The sequence below is a fragment of the Haliotis rubra genome, unplaced genomic scaffold (genome assembly GCF_003918875.1).
Source record: "Haliotis rubra isolate DU_JTF1 unplaced genomic scaffold, ASM391887v1 Scf210, whole genome shotgun sequence".
In the NCBI taxonomy this organism is placed as follows: domain Eukaryota; kingdom Metazoa; phylum Mollusca; class Gastropoda; order Lepetellida; family Haliotidae; genus Haliotis; species Haliotis rubra.
In genome coordinates, this window is record NW_025766115.1 from 581,379 (window position 1) to 601,042 (window position 19,664).

At 38.8% G+C, this 19,664-nt stretch overlaps 1 protein-coding gene across 2 annotated transcripts in view; it reads right to left on the reverse strand.

The window, feature by feature from the left end:
• Positions 1–245: 245 nt before the first annotated feature.
• Positions 246–19,664, reverse strand: part of LOC124276615 (signal peptide peptidase-like 3) — a 60,594-nt gene continuing 41,175 nt past the window's right edge. For both annotated transcript variants that reach the window (XM_046712264.1, XM_046712265.1), the window contains exons 4-14: positions 13,899–13,996; positions 12,750–12,869; positions 11,382–11,460; positions 10,866–10,978; positions 9,447–9,553; positions 8,966–9,037; positions 7,681–7,769; positions 6,573–6,618; positions 6,100–6,250; positions 4,896–5,005; positions 246–4,381 (exon numbers count right to left, since the gene is read on the reverse strand). In XM_046712264.1, coding sequence (XP_046568220.1) covers positions 4,313–4,381; positions 4,896–5,005; positions 6,100–6,250; positions 6,573–6,618; positions 7,681–7,769; positions 8,966–9,037; positions 9,447–9,553; positions 10,866–10,978; positions 11,382–11,460; positions 12,750–12,869; positions 13,899–13,996 — 1,054 coding nt within the window. In that variant the 3' untranslated portion in view covers positions 246–4,312. The remainder of the gene's footprint in view (positions 4,382–4,895; positions 5,006–6,099; positions 6,251–6,572; positions 6,619–7,680; positions 7,770–8,965; positions 9,038–9,446; positions 9,554–10,865; positions 10,979–11,381; positions 11,461–12,749; positions 12,870–13,898; positions 13,997–19,664) is intronic.

Consider the following 19,664-nt stretch of genomic DNA (forward strand, 5'->3'; position numbering starts at 1 on the left):
TTCATAATTGCCCTGGATCAATCTGCTGTGAGGGCTTTGGTTTGAGTCCAGAATGAGGCGGTCATATTCATCCAATCAAATGTTCTCACCGTCAAGAGAAGTTACAGATTGGAGAAAGATGTGGATGTCTCCTCATCCTGTCCTCTGATATCGAAAACTGGTTTGCCTGGTCCAAACTTGAATTTGTGCAGACAAATTTACCACCCAAAATCCATCATTGAAAAAGAAATCACTTCACACACTGATTGAAAAACATTAATTTTATTTTTCCTGTGGCCTACATGGCAAAATCCCCTGAACATGGCCTCTTGCAGAACGTCCATCTTTCTCATTCATACAATATATAGAAAGTATAATCTTAAATATACGAGGGTGTCATATGCAATAAATGTTACAAATATATACATCAATAACACTTATCTACAGACGTAAAACCAGAGTGAGACTAAACATAATAAACAGGCTAAAACATTCTGCGATCACGTTTGTGTAGATTTATTTCTTTGCTGATATAATAACTAGCGCTGAATCCGGGTGACCTCCAAACAATCCTATAACTTCGGGTGATCTGGGTGATCTGCCTTTCAGCAAAAGTTGTATCACATCCTCCTTCAGCAACCACTGCTGACATGAAGAATCAAATATGGCTGGTCTCAAAGGGAGCTAACTCTAGATATCAGTCCCCAAAATCTGTAACCATTTCAATCAAAGTAACATTTCAGTTAAATGAACATCAAGGATTTTTAAATTATTTGCAGTTTCTCAAACTTTTCAAGTGCGAGTCTAGTTTGTTGTTATAACAAGCTAATTTTAGTTCATAATTTTTCAGTAATTACTCGACTCGTTCAAGTCGTGTTTCTATCACACGAGTACTTGATGTCTTTTATATGGCCTTTAGTTCAGTTAAAAAAAGGCATTTACAACCAAAGATTTCTTTCAACCTAACACTGTTGTTTAATGCTTAGAAAAGACTGACTGAAAACCATTAAAATTACCTTCCTCATTCCAGAAAGAAAATGTATTTGGAAATCGTAAATATTTAATTATTCTCTGGACCATCAAAAGCCAGCAGTGACATTCCCCCTCTCATGATGAACCCAATGTTCAGCAGTGAACATTGCTAAAGCACTAGTTTTCTACTTTCATTACACTTGAGCAATGAAACATATCACATACCAAAATGCATTTATTTTTTGTTTCAACATAAAAAGCACATGAACGTTTTTTACTTGTTTTTAAAAGTCTTGTGAAGTTTGTATATTTGTTATAAAATATGTTGTTTCCATGACATTAAGTAAAAACACTGATCCATCGACATTCACGAAAAGACACTGAAGTAGTAATGACGGTAATTATATCAAAATCTCTTCTATTTAGAACATTTATTTTCTGTACTTTGGGAGACAAAAACACCCTCAGTCTGCAAAACAAGCAGTGTAACAAAATTAACATGAGGTCCCACCAACCCATATATTAATTACTTTGGAGTAAACATGGCCAAATTGCCTGGAGTTGCAGTAGCGTGAAATTTTAATATAATTACTGAATACATCCACACAAACAGCAAAGTCCTTCACCTGCTTCTCTGAACTTACAGAGTCGCCTCCCCTGTACAACTAAACCATGGAATCTGCCATTGTATTTGAGACTTATCACATCTGAAATACTTTCCTTCCTTACGAACATTCTAAACCTTTAACAAATTGTTTTAGTACTATGAAAGTGAACTGTGCAATTTACGTAACTTAGAGAGTGAGCGAGTGAGTTGGGTTTTATGCCGCTTGTAGCAATATTCCAGCAATATCATGGCAGGGGACACCAGAAATGGGCTTCACACATTGTACCCATGTGGGAGAATCAAACCCGGGTCTTTGGCGTGGCGAGCGAACGCTTTAATCACTAGGCTACCCCACTGCCCCTTACGTAACTTAGTGTTGTTAGAGTAAAAATAATTATGCTTGATTTTATTTCTTTGTTTATTGGTATAATTTGTTACCATGGTTACATTATAATACTCAGGATATATCTGTTGTGTTACAGCACCTGATATAAATTCATAATAAATGATGAATGAATTTACGTTGCTTGTTATTTCGACACGAGGCGAGATGTATGAGATACAGGGGAGAAGAATCGGTTAGTCCAGAGTTTCCACAAACCATCAACATTCACAACTAGTTCACACTTAAGAAAAGAACCCATCCTTTATCAAGAATGCTGGTGTATTGTGGAGGGAGCACACGTACAAGCATCATGGCATCTGAAGGTCGACATACCGTATACAACCGTAGATAAGCTAACTTTTAAGGACCTAAAAATGCAGTATTTTCACTACACAGTAACCTTACTCGTTAGTTATGCTTTGCCTGAATCCAAAATTGTGTCACCAAAGTGAGTTTTCACTATGCATGTTTCTTTTTTCATATTATTCGTTGGCCCAAATTTCATGTAAAATTACATTTTATTTATTTCTGGTTAGCAAACAAAACCCAGCTGTTCATCTATACATTTCTGATTTAAACTGGGTTGGCAGTAGATTCATAAACCAAACTGATAAATCCTTACCCTCGTATTCTCTACAACATGCAACATTCTGGTAGATGAGAATCAATGGAACAGTTATGTTTTGTTCAGGCTACCTCCCCAAATCTGTTCTTTTCCCTTTAATCAAAGTTTGATATAAACTTAATTATTTTACTTGCATCAATTACATTGTTATAATCTTAAATGTTTTTCTCAATGTGTCTGGAGCCATGTCATTTTCATGTACTTATTGGAATAGAAGAAAATAATAAAGATCAAATACTTTTAGAATTCATCGTAATTAAAATGGACTGCTTGCCACTGCTCGACATTATCACATGACAATCATGTGACCTGTGCTCCCTCCAATCCATGTTCAGGGCCTGCTCAGTGGGCCAACTCGAGTACATACAGGCTGTAAGGTTGACCCCATCCAGAGTAGTTCTACACACAATGAAATGTCCACCCACGTTGCTTGATGAATTGTCACATTCTGGAAGTCTTTAACAGATGTCACAGCATCAAGATGCAACTGAATTATTACCAGTTCAGACAATACCACAACTGGAAAGCCTGTCCCACCTTACATTAAGTGGAATCTTCCAACACATTTCTGTTGTTTAGTCTTTCAGGGCAAAACATTCATAATTGGTCTCTTCCCTGCACATATTCCGATGAGAAGATTCCACTGTCATAAATAACCTCTGTAAATGAAATGGAATCTTCTGTTGTATGTATGCTGACTTCCCTCAAAACTGAATGGAATCTTCCAGCCATACCTTGAAAACAGACAAACCATTTCACTTTTAAGGAAGACATCTCGCTAACAAGTCCAGCGACTCTTGTCGTTGACACTTTGATGGAATCATTCAAAGACAAGGGTCATGCCATTTTACATGATTTAAAGACCTGACAACCTCCCTGAAACAAAAATGGAATCCTCAACATCCATCTCACACAGATTGGACTGTTCCACTTCTGAAGTATGGGGGTCAGGTACACAAATAAATAAACTTATCCACTGGCCACAACACAAAACACTGAATGTCGATTGGAAGAAGCAACTCCATTAAGAGTCTGGGCTCTTTCACAGTCAGGATGGGAGTTGTATAAATATAAATAAACAAAAAATCCCCATCTATTCCAGGCCGTCCCTCAGCACTGTATGACAACCACAAATATGGTTTCCATCAGGCTCCTTCCACCACATAGTCTTTCAATTACAAAGTTCACTTGATGTCCAAAGAAATGACTTCATTCTTGACCACTGATCTCTGTCAAGTCATGCACACACAGTAGGTTGGTACCGCCATCCTTAAAATCTTAAAATCCAACTCTCGAATGGATTTTTATTTCTCTTCAAAATGCCCCCAGTGAAATATGAAATCATGAACTCGGACTGTGAATGATCTCCATGTGAAAAAAAACTTCTCTCTAAAATATTATCTTTGTAAAATGCTTGTTTCACATGATGGTATGAGAGGATGAAGTATGACATGTGTCTCCATTAAAAGACAATATGAGTTGGCATGACAACGCAGATCATTTAGGTATTTCTGTGGTTATTTTCACATCAATGCAAGAGTTACTCCCCTTTCTTTGAGTCGTCTCCTTTTGCATTTCTACCATTTGAATTCTGGCCACTCCAATGTTTCATCACATGAAGGTGTCTAACCATTCTTCAGTCTTCAACAATCCTTGTTTTAAAGGTATCATTCAGAAAGTCACCTCCAATATGTTGGTGACTGCCATTCAGGAATTGTTTTATTATGATCAGCTTGTGTTCCCACTATACTTCAATGTTTTTGGGTTGCACAGACACGATGAACGGTTCATGCCACATCCTTCTTAGATCCCCCTGAAATGGCAGAAATATTACATATAAAATTTTCTCTTTACATGTCTCAACAGATTATGGAACCTTTTCAGCCAAGGTGAAGAGCCTATAACCACCAAGTGCACAAGTATGACCTTGAATTAACAGACAACTTACTATGTTTGTGTTACTTGAACCAAATTTGTCAGGTCAGTATAGTTTCATGCCACTTTTAGCAATATTTCTGCAACACTATGGCAGAGGACACAAGAAATAGGCTTTACACATTACACCCAAGAAGAGAATCGAACCTGAGTCTGACGTATAACAAGCAATGTTTTTGCTTGTTGTTTAATGCCGACATCGGGACCAGACGATCCAGTGATCAAAATCATTACAATCAGTCAAAGCAATTGGGATATGATGAAACGCGTTAACCAAGTCAGCAAGCCTAAATACCCGATCACATTAGTCGCCTCACATGAAAAGCTTGGGTTGCTGAACACCAATTTTAACCCGGATTTTCACTGCTACAGCGTATCTGCACAGTATTTACCTTCAAGTATGCCATACACAGTAGTGGAAGCAGCGTGAACGGCACCAGGTACAACAGAGCTGGCTGGGCAGCCTTAAATAACTCCGAGGACACGGTGGCTGTCAACAGTCCTGAATGTAGACAAACACAACATATAATACAAACAAAATAACTGTTGAACTATTCTCCCCAAACAGTTACAGCTACACCAATCATAGATATTCCACTTAGTGAAGCATGATTTCTCACAAACACATGAACCATAATTTGGGCAATCTTGGATTTGAACCCATAATTGCTGGATGCTGGCAAAGGGAGGCAACTCTGTAGCGTGAAGCACTGCACTAAGACAAGTAGGCTATCCTTCCACTGTTTGCATAATACAGTGTTTGACCTTATCACTGCTTTGAACAGTATAACAGCCATGTTGTGACAACGAAAATGTACGATAGATTTCTTCTGCCATTAGCACCCCTGTGGTATTGATAGACAAAGGATCTTGATCTGGGCTCAAAACTCACATGAAGTGGAGCGAGTGAGTGAGTGAGTGAGGTTTTACGCCGCTTTTAGCAACATTCTAGCAAAATCACGGCTGGGAACACAAGAAATGGGCTTCACACATTGTGCACATGTGGAGAATTGAACCCAGATCTTCACGTGTCCACACCCCTTGATATAGAGGTAGGGATGGGGATACATATATGGGGTAAAGGTGGGCTGATTTATAAGGGAAGGGTATTGAGGGTCATGCCCAGAGCTTCAAGACCTTCATTGGCTTCCTGTCCACCACAGAATCCAATGCAAGATCCTTGTTCATGTATTCAAATGTCTGAAGGGTCTTGCTCCATCATATCTGTCCAGCATGACAGAAACCTATCAACCAGTCCGTCAGTTAAGATCAGCTGAACAGAATCTATTTGCTGTGCCACGGACTAGGACAAAGATGTTTGAAGATAGATCTTTTGGTAAAGCAGGTCCAGTTCTCTGGAACAGATTACCTCTTTGCCTAAGATCAGAACAACAGCTATCCACTTATACAGAGAAGCATTCAATCTGTAACTGTTGCTTGAAGTGTTTTCCTGGAACTGATGCGCTTTTGAGCAGCTTCTGCTGGATTCTAGTGCTCTATAAATGTTTCTATCTATATATATGATGGGGTTTAGTAACAAGGTAGGGACGAATATCAAAGGTGTTAAACTATGGCAGTTGTTGGGTGATAACTCACCTAAAAAGTAACCTAAAAGGGAGCAGTGAAAGTAGGTGATCTTCTGCACGTAAGTAGGAGGGGGTGGCACGCCTGCCTCTGCCGAACTGGTCTGGGACTTCTTGTATGCATCGTAGCGAAGGACAAAACACAGCAGCAAGCCAGGCATCACCTGCAACAATAGACCATGTTGCAACATCTGACAAATTTCTGTTAAGTGAGTGAGTGAGTATGATTTTATGCCACATTTAGCAATATTCCAGCAATATCACAGCGGGGAACACCAGAAATGGGCTTCATACATTGTACCCATGTGGGGAATCTAACTTGGGACTTCAGCGTGATGAGCAGACGCTTCAGCCATCAGGCTACTCCACGGCCCCTCTGTTAAGAAGGGGTGAGAAGGGGTAAACTGTCTGGTTTACTGATTATTTACGCCAGCGTACTTATCAGATAATAGATCAGATTCGTACATACTTTCACACAATACTTACGATGTCTCCGAGGCCAAGCATTGAAAAATGACTAGAATTTTGTGTGCTGAAAAGAAAAACATCAATATGTAAACAACAACTTTGATTTATGACATGTCTTTACTGTTGATAGTAAATGCTTGTTATAACACATCTAACTACATGATAAATACAAACATGTTTGATATGTTCAGGAATACACGTGATTGGTCATATCCATCTGGTGATTTATGTTGTCATTAAATTACAAAGTTCAACAACTCGATGTTTAATTGTTTCTGTGGCTTGCTGCAGCTAAACAAAGATCTGAGTACATGCAATTACAGGTCACACCTGAACTTTGACAGACCAACGAAATTGCTCACAGAACTTGTCATTAGCCAATCAAAACACAGCTTTCTCAACTTTATGGAACTAGTTTCAAACTAACAACTTCCATTCCAGACTGTCTTGAAAAAAAAATAATTTGACAAAGTTTCCAATTTGAAAATTTGAAAACTGAACAGTTGAAATTTCGGGGAAGTCTAATACATGGCAGAAAGTGTATTGGGGTACATCCAGTGCTATGGAAACACCGTCTGCATTAAGTTTGAGACATGTACATATACTATACTCCGTTTGGCTCAAAAGCGGACTGATGAATTGCAATCTAACTCGAAAACTAATAAACAGAAAATACTCAATGAAACACTGATCATAATCAAAACGTCAGACCAACTCTGTGGACAGCCAGGTGTTCGAGAACGGATGGAGACGGCACAGCACAGGTTAATGAATCAATAACTTTGTCGGTACTTGTGCACGTGCTTCTCTAACACCTGGCTGTCCCCTTCTCTGTAGTCCTCCCTCGTAACAAATAGTGAACTGTGTCAATATTTTAATGATAGTTTGATAAACAACTTTTTTAATTTTAGGACATAAATTCTGCAAAAAAACTCAGAGTTGGTCTGACGTTTTGCAATTCATCGGTCTGCTTTTGAGCCAAATGCACTATACTCAAAAGACGTTTAGGAATTCCTGAGATTTCCACGTGACTTCGGTCATCTGATGTCATACTGATTGTTCTCATCTTCTTTTGAGTAGTATATTATTATGAAAAATAGATCCAGTGATCAATCAGTGGTGTTACCTTGGAAACACTAATTTGGCAGGCAATGACAATTTAGGAGCATCTCGAACTAGACCCGTTAAGTGAAGCTTCTTGGCAAATAGGCCCACCTGAAAACAGAATCACAGTTGAAGAACTAGGTTCATAACAGTTAAAACATGTAGCCAAAACACCTACGATGTGCTGAACCTACACAAGATCTCTACCAGTGACCTCTAGAACATTTACTACGTACATAGAGATTATTACATGAGCAAGTGTGTCATACGACTTACACGAAACGAGTGTGAAAATTTGAATTGCCCGAGCAAGAGTACATAATTTTATATGAGTTTCATAGAAGTCATATGACACTCTTGCTCGAGTGTAATAATTTCGTTATTGTCCATTATATTCATTTACATTTGTGCAGTAAAACACAGTAAGCAAGTGTGACGACCCTCTTCATTGACGTCATGTTCAATTGTTTAATAAGGTCAAAATAGGAAAACAATGGTTGCTTGGCACTGGTTATGTTTCACCATATGGGTAATAAATACATTAATTATGTCTTATGATCAATATGGTGGCAAGGTTTGTGTCGAACTGGCAGGAAATGTCAACGTTCAAGGACTGCAGAACTCTGAGCATGATGCTTGTGTTTTTTTCTACAGATACCCAGAGATCCGTTCGACAAAGCGATCAGCGTTAAGGTGACCATAACTTTGGTATAGTCAGACAACAGTTTTAGTGTTATAATGCCTTGTCGAACGGGTCCCAGGTACATACAATCGACCAAGTGATGCAGCCTGACCACACGATCCTATCAGTCCTCTTTAAAGACAGGATCAGGTTGCATGGGAACATGTGAACATCTAAAACAGAAACCTCACATGGTGAGCCCTTGCTAATGCACTCAAGATTAATGAGATCTGAAATGTCAACATCTGACGTCTCTTTTTTATAGCCTCCTCATACAACCAACAGGTAGCTGCAACATACCAATATATTTTTTGCCCATTCAGAATCCCTACTTTACTGCCATTATTACTACAAATAATATATCTACTAATATTACTACAACTACGACTGCTACTACGACAGAATCCCCACAAGGGCCATTTTGAGGAGTGAGTGAGTGAGTTTAGTTTTACCCCCGCTTTTAGCAATATTCCAGCAATATCACAACAGGGTGCACCAGAAATGGGCTTCACACGTTGTACCCATGTAGGGAATCGAACCCGGGTCATCGGTGTGGTGAGCGAACGCTTTAACCATTAGGCTACCCCACCGCCCCCATTTTGTGGAAATGTCTCGGCATACTTACTGGGTTTTCAGCAGGTCTGGTTGCCACTTTGACCATAACATTGGCACTAAATATATAGGAAGAGAAGAATACCTGAAACAGGAAACAGGCACATCGTCAGCACTGGGGAATACTTCACAATCATATTCTAGAGAAGACTTCATGATCATTTACTTGGAAATTGAACTGTGGTACAAATTGTTAGCACCTCATAGTCATGATCTGTTTTTTGGTTCTTCAAACACCACTGAACCATAATTCTGCTACATCTCCTTACCTGGTCATCTGCTATGGAAATATCTTTGTGAAACCATTAATAACCATTGTGAAACATCTCTCGGAATTGTCATGTTATAACCACGTAGTGACACGATTGAGCCAAGAAAATTAGGCTTGAAATTGTAAGGGTAGACAGACACTTTGATGTAGGCAGGAGGACATCGTTGCTTACTTAAGGCAGATGGCCACCTAGGATCCCAAATATTTCAGTGTTTCTACCTACCCAGAATACATCATAAACTAGAAGCCCAACGAGCAGCAGCGTGGACACCTTGAGACTTGGTAGCCGCACCAGCTCGATGAAAGCCACGCACAGACCCATACCCAGTGCTGAAACGTGGGAAACATATCATACATTTACAACAGGTCCTATTGCTGTGCAGGTATTATAACTTATATAATAGATGAGGTGAGGTGAAATTGGGTTTTACGTCGTGCTTGAGAATATTTCACTCATATGACGACGTGCATGCGTGTGTGTGTGTATGTCGCGGTTGCTTGTACTAGCCCAGACTGAAGCTGGTTTTATACTGCTAGCCCACTGAGATACCATGCCACAGTGAAGCATGAATACCCTTCTCAGACATTATTATACTGACTCCGAGCCGACCAGTCCTTGTTGTACCCATTAATGCCGAGCCAGGCAGGGACCAACAAGTACCATATTTTACGCTTTTGGTATGATGCAGTCGGGATCGAACCCGCGACCTTCCGTTCTCCAGGCGGACGCTTTAACAACTACACCACGGAGGCGGTCTATATAATAGAGTGTAAGGGAGTTGGGTTTTACACTGCTTTTAGCAATATTCCATTAATATCACAGAGGGAGACAATGGAAATGGGCTTCACAAATTGTACCAAATTGGGGAATTGAACCCAGGCCTTCAGTGAGATGAGTGAATGCCTACCCCACCAACCACCCAATCATTTACTAACAGAGTTCATTCCCTTTACTGTTGTGTATTTTGATTACATCAATTCAGACCATAAAAGGACTCAGAAACATCTGAACATCTTAATACAAATGAGTGAGTGAGTATGATTTTACACCATTTTTCACAATATTCCAGCAATATCATAGCATGGGACACCAGAAATGGGCTTCACACATTGTACCCATGTGGGGAATCGAACCCGTGTCTTCAGCATGATGAGGGAACGCTTTAACCACTAGGCTACCCCACCACCTTTAATACAAATGGAAATATTTTTTAAAATTGAAGGTGCACTCAAAATGCAAAAATGCTATCTCCCTAACTCGTATTGTTTCAACAAATAAAATAATCTTGCCTCACACATAAATGTCGTTTTCTGATTGGCTGAGCACTCTTCTATTATTTATGTACCCCACTTACAAGCGAGTAACATTTCCTATGTACCCCGCTGGGAATGCCGAACTCATTTGGTACTTCATAGTAGTAATTCTTTATCTCAAATAACATTGAATCACGTGTGATGTACGGAAATTACCAATGTTTGCGAATGCAAATTGATGGAAGGGAATCAATTCAGGCTCAGGGAACAAAAACATCGAGGGTACATCAGCCTATGTCCCCCTCGAGACCAGTGAACAACTTATAATGGTCTTTAGATAAAACCATGATTGTGTTAGCGTAGGAGTTACACCAGCTGGAGTACTGACCATCCATGAGTAGCCAATGCCCAGTGAGGATCCAGACACACACGATGAAGAAGGACATACAGAACGATACGATCTCTGCTGCCGTGAACCGACCACAACACCCGAAGGAAATTCTGAAAGCAGACAAATCACACTTAATCTATCATGAATCCAGTACTATTCCACCATTAGCCTCTTTAAGACATATGCATGTTTGAAAGCTATTTAAATATCATGGAAATGTAACGATAACAAAACTATTGAGAGAATGTTTGTCATTTAGATTTTACAAGATCATTTCTATATATTCGGTGATTTAAGCCATAATATTGCTTAAAGGGGTAATAAATATACATGCTATTATTTTATCCTGAAGGCATGATCACAAGAAGTATGCTGACTTGCATCAATTCTGAAACTTAACATTAATGGTCATGTGTCCAGGATATAAATATCGTAATACATGGCGACCAGGATATAAATATGAGACAATGGAGCCAGCAATATTCCATCTATTGTCGGAGTTCCTGAACTTACTTCTGACCACTGGAGCAGGGCTGGATGATATACTGACACATCGGCAGCAGCAGGAAGGCGAAGGCTACCGTGGCAAGGACTGCAACAAACACAGGTCATATTAGGTGGACCAAACACCTGACCCACTCCCCTAGCTTAGTGTGGCAGACAGCCCAATGTTGATTACAGGTCACAGTACAAGACAAACTATTCATTAGGAATCCTGTCCATCAACTTCAATAATTGTTGATCTGTGTTCTTTGAAAGAACAAGTAAGTGTGAGTTACCATGGTTTTACGCTGCTTTTAACAATGTCAGGGGAAACTACAAATGGGCTTCAGCATGACGAATGCTTTGAGTGAGTGAGTGAGTGAGTATGGTTTTACACCACTTTTAGCAATATTCCAGCAATATCATGGCAGGGGACACCAGAAATGGGCTTCACACATTGTACCCATGTGGGGATTCGAACCCGGGTCTTCGGCGTGATGAACAAACACTTTAACCACTAGGCTACTCCACTGCACCAGTCATAAATGAGGTTAGTACATGGAAACTATGGGTCAATTTTTGTCGCCAATCATTCAGAAATAGCCAAGCCACAGCTGCAGCAGCATCTGTGACCTTATTAGCCGCATTCTCGTAATATAACAGGACATCTTAGCCGTGACTATGAAAATGTTAACCCAAAATACCTTATGATGTACATGTTATTGACAAACACCATCTGTAGAGAGTCAAAGAACACTAGTGGTTCCCCTAGGCATTTCTAACAGGGCGCAGTGCCCTGTCCTTTTTCCTTGGCGGCCTGCCCTTCTTTTAAGGCTATAATTGATATTAACACTTGGTGGTTTTTAGTTTCTATTTCACGTTTAAGTTAAGTGAAATAACTGTGTTCTTTGAGTCTTTAAGAATCATATGCATGAATAACTTGACTTAATACTTGGACATATGTCATTGCACGTCCTTGTTGGAATAAGTCCGCCAATTTTGAAATTCTGTCACCCAGCCAGTGTGCAAAATAGCCACTTGCCCGCTAGCCCTAGGCTAGTAAAAATTCAATCGGGTCAGTAAATTTCCAGTCACTAGCCTGACTGGCTAGTGAATTTTATGGGGTCATTATTTAAACATATCACTCTCTCCGACTTGTTTAGTCATTATACACTTTTAAATCATGCAAAATTATGGCCTGATAAATGATGGTGATTTACGGATTTTGTAATTTTTTGCTTAGCTTCTACATTAATATTTTAGGCTAGTGAATTATTTTGTGGGCTAGTAACTTTCAGGCATAGCTAGCCCGACTGGCTAGCAAAATTTGGAAACTATTTCGCACACTACACCCAGCCCTTTAGGATCTTTGGGAAACACTAAATAGCAACTACTTACTGGCAGTAAAGATGGCGAACACCATCTGGAGAGAGTCAAAGAACAGGAACATGATGAGCAGTGAAGCAGACGCTCCCAGAGGCAGGAACATGGCTTGACATGTGTCGATCGTCTGCATCTCTGTTCAGAAAGATACAAGTCTCATGTAGTGTTTGATTGAGTAAATATGGTTAAACAAGGTCAGCAAAGAACAGTGAGTGAGTTTGGTTTTACGCCGCTTCGAGCTGTACATGTTGTTTATACCTGCAAGGGACAGTTCATAATTTATGGCTAGGGGGGTGATGATGATTTTACGGGGTGTGTGGGGGTGTGATTCACCCATTTCATTCAGGGGAGGTAGGGGGGTCAGCAATTTTGTACACATGTACTTGGGGGGTCAGCAATTTTGTATATAGAAATATTTAAAATATTTGTGCTTAAAAATTATGGAAAGGGAAGGGGGATCATTGATTTTGTACATGACATGCAGGACTGGGTCACATACATTGTACATAAATTTGGGGTGGGGTGATGGGGGTCATTCACATTGTACATGCTTCTGCATGAAAATCATCATCACCTCCCTAGGTATAAATTAGGAACGGTCCCTAATGCTCATGGGATGCTTTATGAAAATGCAAAAATACAAAAACTACTGAAACTAATATAATAAGAAAAATGCAGGTGCTGCTATCTAAACCAACTGCCTAAATGCCACAAAATCTGCCCACGCACAAGTAATTCAGGACAAGTAGCAGTTAATATCAGATCAAAATGGTTTATTACAGATTCAACTGCACTCTGGAACATTATTGACATTACTAAATACCATATCTCCTATCTGTTTGACCCCTAGATAATGAAGGTGAGCATATGTTCACAATAAACAAGTTGAAAAGTACTTTCGTCCAACAACCATGACAAGTGACATAAATCACTCCTTCACAAATATATCGAAAACAAATCAATAAACTTTGTATTTCATTTCTGTAACAACAGAGCACATGTTAGAATCATCAATTTCGCCCAACCCACTAACAAGATTCAAAACCCAGAACAAACAAGATCTCCCTCTAAAATAATTGCTTTGAAGGCTGTACTACCTGAGTTTCCATGGCAACCAGTGTTATTACAGGGAGGGTTGAAAGGGGAGATGTGAGGTTCACTTACGACTTTCTGTCTCCACGACATTTGCAGGATTGGCGTAGCCTCCCGCCTTTTCTTTCTCCTTATCTTTCTCTTTATTTTCCTTTTCTAAGTTGAGCGACCTGAAGAAAAAATATCATGATTATGAACACACAAAACATATTAACATCATGGCCAATGCAGGCAAAGAGTTTAGCTTAATAAAGGTGACTCACCAGGTGACCCTCACGACAAACTAGATGTCAAATACATATTACCGCCATATGATATCAGAATAAAGGAGGAAGGACCATATTTTCAAACCGCAACTAATTTTTCGCGATTTCATAAAAACAAACATTATTGACAGTGAAATATTCATATAATCAAACAGGTCTCATATGCTGACATCTGGTTTCAATCATTAAGTGTAATCACCACAAGCTTCCGTATTGTCATCAACCTCTTCAACTGGGGAAACTGAAATCCCCCTAAAGTATATATTCTTCTTGTGCATCATGTTGTGTATCATTTGTTTGGCAACGTTGTTAGGAGCTACACCGAAACGTCGCATCTATTGCAATAAAGAAGTGAGTGAGTGAGTGAGTATGATTTCACGCTGCTTTTAGCAATATTCCAGCAATATCACGGCGGGGGACACCAGAAATGGGCTTCACACATTGTACCCATGTGGGGAATCGAACCCGGGTCTTCAGCGTGACGAGCAAACACTTTAACCACTAGGCTACCCCAAGAAGTTGTCTATCCATAAAAAGTGTTCCACTTTATGGTTCCTCATCATAGCACAATGACGTTATATACAGATATACATGTAATGAGATACATGAGAACACAGACGATATACTTTAGTTTTTGATATCATAGAAATATAAACCATGTCCCTATCAACAATGGTTCAGTATATTTAAAGAAAGTCAGAAGAATCTTGTCACTCACATACATAATGAAACCCTAAAACAGTCTGAATATTGTACAAAGGCCTTCAAATACCTGAATATTGTACAAAGGCCATCAAATACCTGAATATTGTACAAAGGCCTTCAAATACCTGAATATTGTACAAAGGCCTTCAAATAGTCTGAATATTGTACAAAGGCCTTACAATAGTCTGAATATTGTACAAAGGCCTTCAAATACCTGAATATTGTACAAAGGCCTTCAAATAGTCTGAATATTGTACAAAGGCCTTCAAATACCTGAATATTGTACAAAGGCCTTCAAATACCTGAATATTGGCCTTCACAATATTGTACAAAGGCCTTCAAATAGTCTGAATATTGTACAAAGGCCTTGACAAATAGTCTGAATATTGTACAAAGGCCTTCAAATACCTGAATATTGTACAAAGGCCTTCAAATAGTCTGAATATTGTACAAAGGCCTTTACAATACCCTGAATATTGTACTGAATATTGTACAAAGGCCTTCAAATAGTCTGAATATTGTACAAAGGCCTGAATATTGTACAAAGGCCTTCAAATAGTCTACAAAGAATATTGAATATTGTAAAGGCCTTCACAATAGTCTGAATATTGTACAAAGGCCTTCAATCAAATACCTGAATAGTCTGAATATTGTACAAAGGCCTTACAATAGTCTGAATATTGTACAAAGGCCTTCAAATACCTGAATATTGTACAAAGGCCTTCTAATAGTCTGAATATTGTACAAAGCCTTCCTAATAGCCTTATTGCAATACAAAGGCCTTCTCAAATAGTCTGAATATTGTACAAAGGCCTTCTAATAGTCTGAATATTGTACAAAGGCCTTCAAAGTCTGAATATTGGCCGTACAAAGGCCTCCTTCAAATACCTGAATATTGTACAAAGGCCTTACAATAGTCTGAATATTGTACAAAGGCCTTCAAATACCTGAATATTGTACAAAGGCCTTCAATAATAGTCTGAATATTGTACAAAGGTCTTAAATAGTCTGAATATACAGGCCTTCAAATACCTGAATATTGTAAAAGGTCAGTCTGAATCTGAATATTGTACAAAGGCCTTCAAATACCTGAATATTGTACAAAGGCCTTCTAATAGTCTGAATATTGTACAAAGGCCTTACAATAGTCTGAATATTGTACAAAGGCCCTCAAATACCTGAATATTGTACAAAGGCCTTCTAATAGTCTGAATATTGTACAAAGGCCCTCAAATACCTGAATATTGTACAAAGGCCTTCTAATAGTCTGAATATTGTACAAAGGCCTTCAAATAGTCTGAATATTGTACAAAGGCCTTCCAATAGTCTGAATATTGTACAAAGGCCTTCCAATACCTGAATATTGTACAAAGGCCTTCCAATACCTGAATATTGTACAAAGGCCTTCCAATAGTCTGAATACTGACTGTGTAAAGGCTTTCCAATACCTGAACATTGTACAAAGGCCTTCCAATAGTCTGAATACTGACTGTGAAAAGGCCATCCAATAATCTTATTATTGTATAAAGGCCTTGTATCAATACATACAGAACCAAAAATGTCAGGGATCGTGAAAATTGGGGGATATTTTTCGTTGTAAAGACTGAACACACATTTCAATAAAAACATCCCTCAAAATAATTGTTAACAATAACAATTTTTCGTTCAGTGTCTATTCTGTCCAGCATATCAATCATGGAACCAAGGACTGGGAGCATGTAGTGATGACCCTGCCTTGGGCAAGATAGCCTTCTAGCCATGTCTTGTGAAATAGCTTCAACATCTGCCGGTGGCATAGTAATTAGTGATAGACACAGTAATTAAGTTGAACCCCACATCTACTACCATGTGACCCCTGTCAATAGCACACATCAATAAAGTGGATTTTGTGCATCAATCGCCGGCTGTCGGTTGTTGATGTAAGACACAGGTTGAACTCACTCAGCGTGTTTATCAGTCTGCTAGTCGGGCCGTTTCATCTTCGTGTAGTGTGCTTTGATTACTCAATACTGTTAGGCTTAGATTCGTTGGATTTCACAGTGCATAAAGGGTTAAAATTATACACAGGGGAGAACGGGTACAGGGGAGGGAGCACAGGCACGCGCACGCACGCACACACACGCACACACAAACAACAATCTTATTGTGCGTATTAAGATTTCTCACTGCACACAAGGGTGGTGAGGGCACTTGGAAAAATATTTCCCCCACATTTAACACAAAATAACAGTTTCAAACTTTATTTCCACATATAAAGTTCCTCAAAAACAGGAAGCTTGTTTCAGTTCATGACAAATTGAAAAACATTCAGATTTACCTAACTGGAGATTTGTCACGCCTAAGATAAGAAGTAGATATGTTCTTGGCATAAATCTTCTATTGCATTTAACAGATCACCCAGTATAATCTGGCCTAGATAGAGCAGGCTTACAAAATGGATCTCTTTTGAGCTTTCAGTAAACATTTGTTTGTGACAAACACGAACAAGAATAGCAACTAGGAGGTCCATCCAACTAAGTACAGACATGTATTTTCTTATAATGCCATAATGTAGAAAAAGGTTCTCATTGTCAGAGACAATAAAAATTCTCTTACTTTTTTAAGGATCTCGAAACTGAACTGTCAGACTTCAGATCTTCACAAGGTCAGAAGTCCATGGTATTCATGTCTTTTTCTTAAATGCCATCAGTTGGACAAATAATTTCGAAATTACGAATCTGAAGATTTTCAGGGTTTGACTCTCATTTCCTGCAATTTGTTAAATACTTCACACATCACATGACTGCCAGGCTATTCGGCAATCCCTATAATGATAAGTGAGTGATTTGGATTTAACACATTTTTTTAACCTGGCTGATGCCAATTATGGTTTGGTAGACTGTCAGTTTTACCTGAAGTCATGGCGATGCATACCATTGAAAATATCCCTATATGGTCCAGACACAAACTTTTATAGACTGTTGTCATACAACTGAAATATTTGTTTGATTGGCATTTTAGAAGTTGATGGATAATAGAAAAGTATAATACTTTATGGATGACAACTTCTTTATTTCTTATGATGCGACGTTTCGGTATAGCTTCTTATACCATTGTCAAGCAAGAAGCTATACCGAAACGTCGAAATGCCAATGACAACTTCTTTATTTCTTATGATGCGACGTTTCGGTATAGCTTCTTATACCATTGTCAAGCAAGAAGCTATACCGAAACGTCGAAATGCCAATGACAACTTCTTTATTTCTTATGATGACGCGTCGGGTATAGCTTCTATACCATTGTCAAGCAAGAAGCTATACCAAACGTCGAAATGCCAATGACAACTTCTTTATTTCTTATGATGCGACGCTTTCGGTATAGCTTCTATACCCATTGTCAAGCAAGAAGCTATACCGAAACGTCGAAATGCCAATGACAACTTCTTTATTTCTTATGATGACGTTTCGGTATAGCTTCTTATACCGTTGTCAAGCAAGAAGCTATACCGTTGTCAAGCAGGAAGCTATACCGAAACGTCGCATCATAAGAAATAAAGAAGTTGTCATCCATAATGTATTATACTTTTCAACTGAAATATTGCTGAGTCATGCAAAGACAAGAAACAAAAATATCGTTCCCATCAAAATGAAGCCCTTACAGGATGTTCACATTGGCAATCCTTGCAATTTGCTCAAGCCATTTACATCAAGTCCATGATTATACACGTTAATACTATGTCAATATTTGGGACAGTATTTTGTATGAAATGTGTTAACAGTAAATATTCTGAACAAGTAGACGGGCATATAAAACATGGTTAAACCTGTCCCCGTCAAACTCGGAACAATATCGGACATTTCCTTTTTAGTGTTATGTCATGCTTTACAAAAAATGTTTGTTTGCTTGCTAAACATCGCCAAATATCAATAAGCATACATGCAAAATGAGCCTCAAGTCAAATATTCTAAATGAATAACAAAGAAAGTTCTTGTCCCAGTCAATGAAGAAATGTCAATAGTTTCTCTCGTCTCAATAATACAGCTTTCATAATTCTTATCGTCATCTACTTGTAGGCTGGACTATGCATACTATTCAGGGGCCTAGCTACCATTATAAAGAAAGTCTGGGCTTACACATGATTGCTGCTACAAAGGTTGTGGATGTCCTTAATATTATCTAAATAGAAAGCTTTGCAACCTATCGGGCTTACACAAAAAATTGGCTTGCTACGCGCCTGCAATTTTCAACATTTTCTCAAAGAGTAATATCACCAATGACATTAGGTGATCTATGGAATAATTAAGGCAAATATTGGTTTTATCATGGTAATATTGAGAGATGCAATGGCAATATTAGCAGTGTTGGACTGTGATGAGGCATTTGGAATAGCGCAAGAGTGGCTACCTAATAGGACCAACAATGATGGGCCATAGAGTAACACTAGGTAAAACTACCCATGACAAATAAGGCTTATACAAGGATGAAATTTCTAAAAATAAATCAAATTTACGGATTATCTTTCCGGCTCGGGATTATTGCCATAACTCGCTCAGGGCAGTGAGTGAGTGAGTGAGTTTAGTTTTACGCCGCACTCAGCAATATTCCAGCTATATGGCGGCGGTCTGTAAATAATCGAGTGTGGTCCAGACAATCCAGTGGTCAAGAGCATGAGCATCGACGCTCAGGGCAGATAGTCTTCAAGTTCAACTGCGTTGTTTTACTCTCTAATAACTCTACGGGCATGAAAATACCAGACCATGTGTGTCTAACCTTGTGATCTAAACTCACAAAAGTGGACTTTATATCCCAGCAGATTCGTATTTCATTCACAGTGAACATAATGTCAATGACAAAATAAATACAATTTCACAACAAACATAAAGTGACA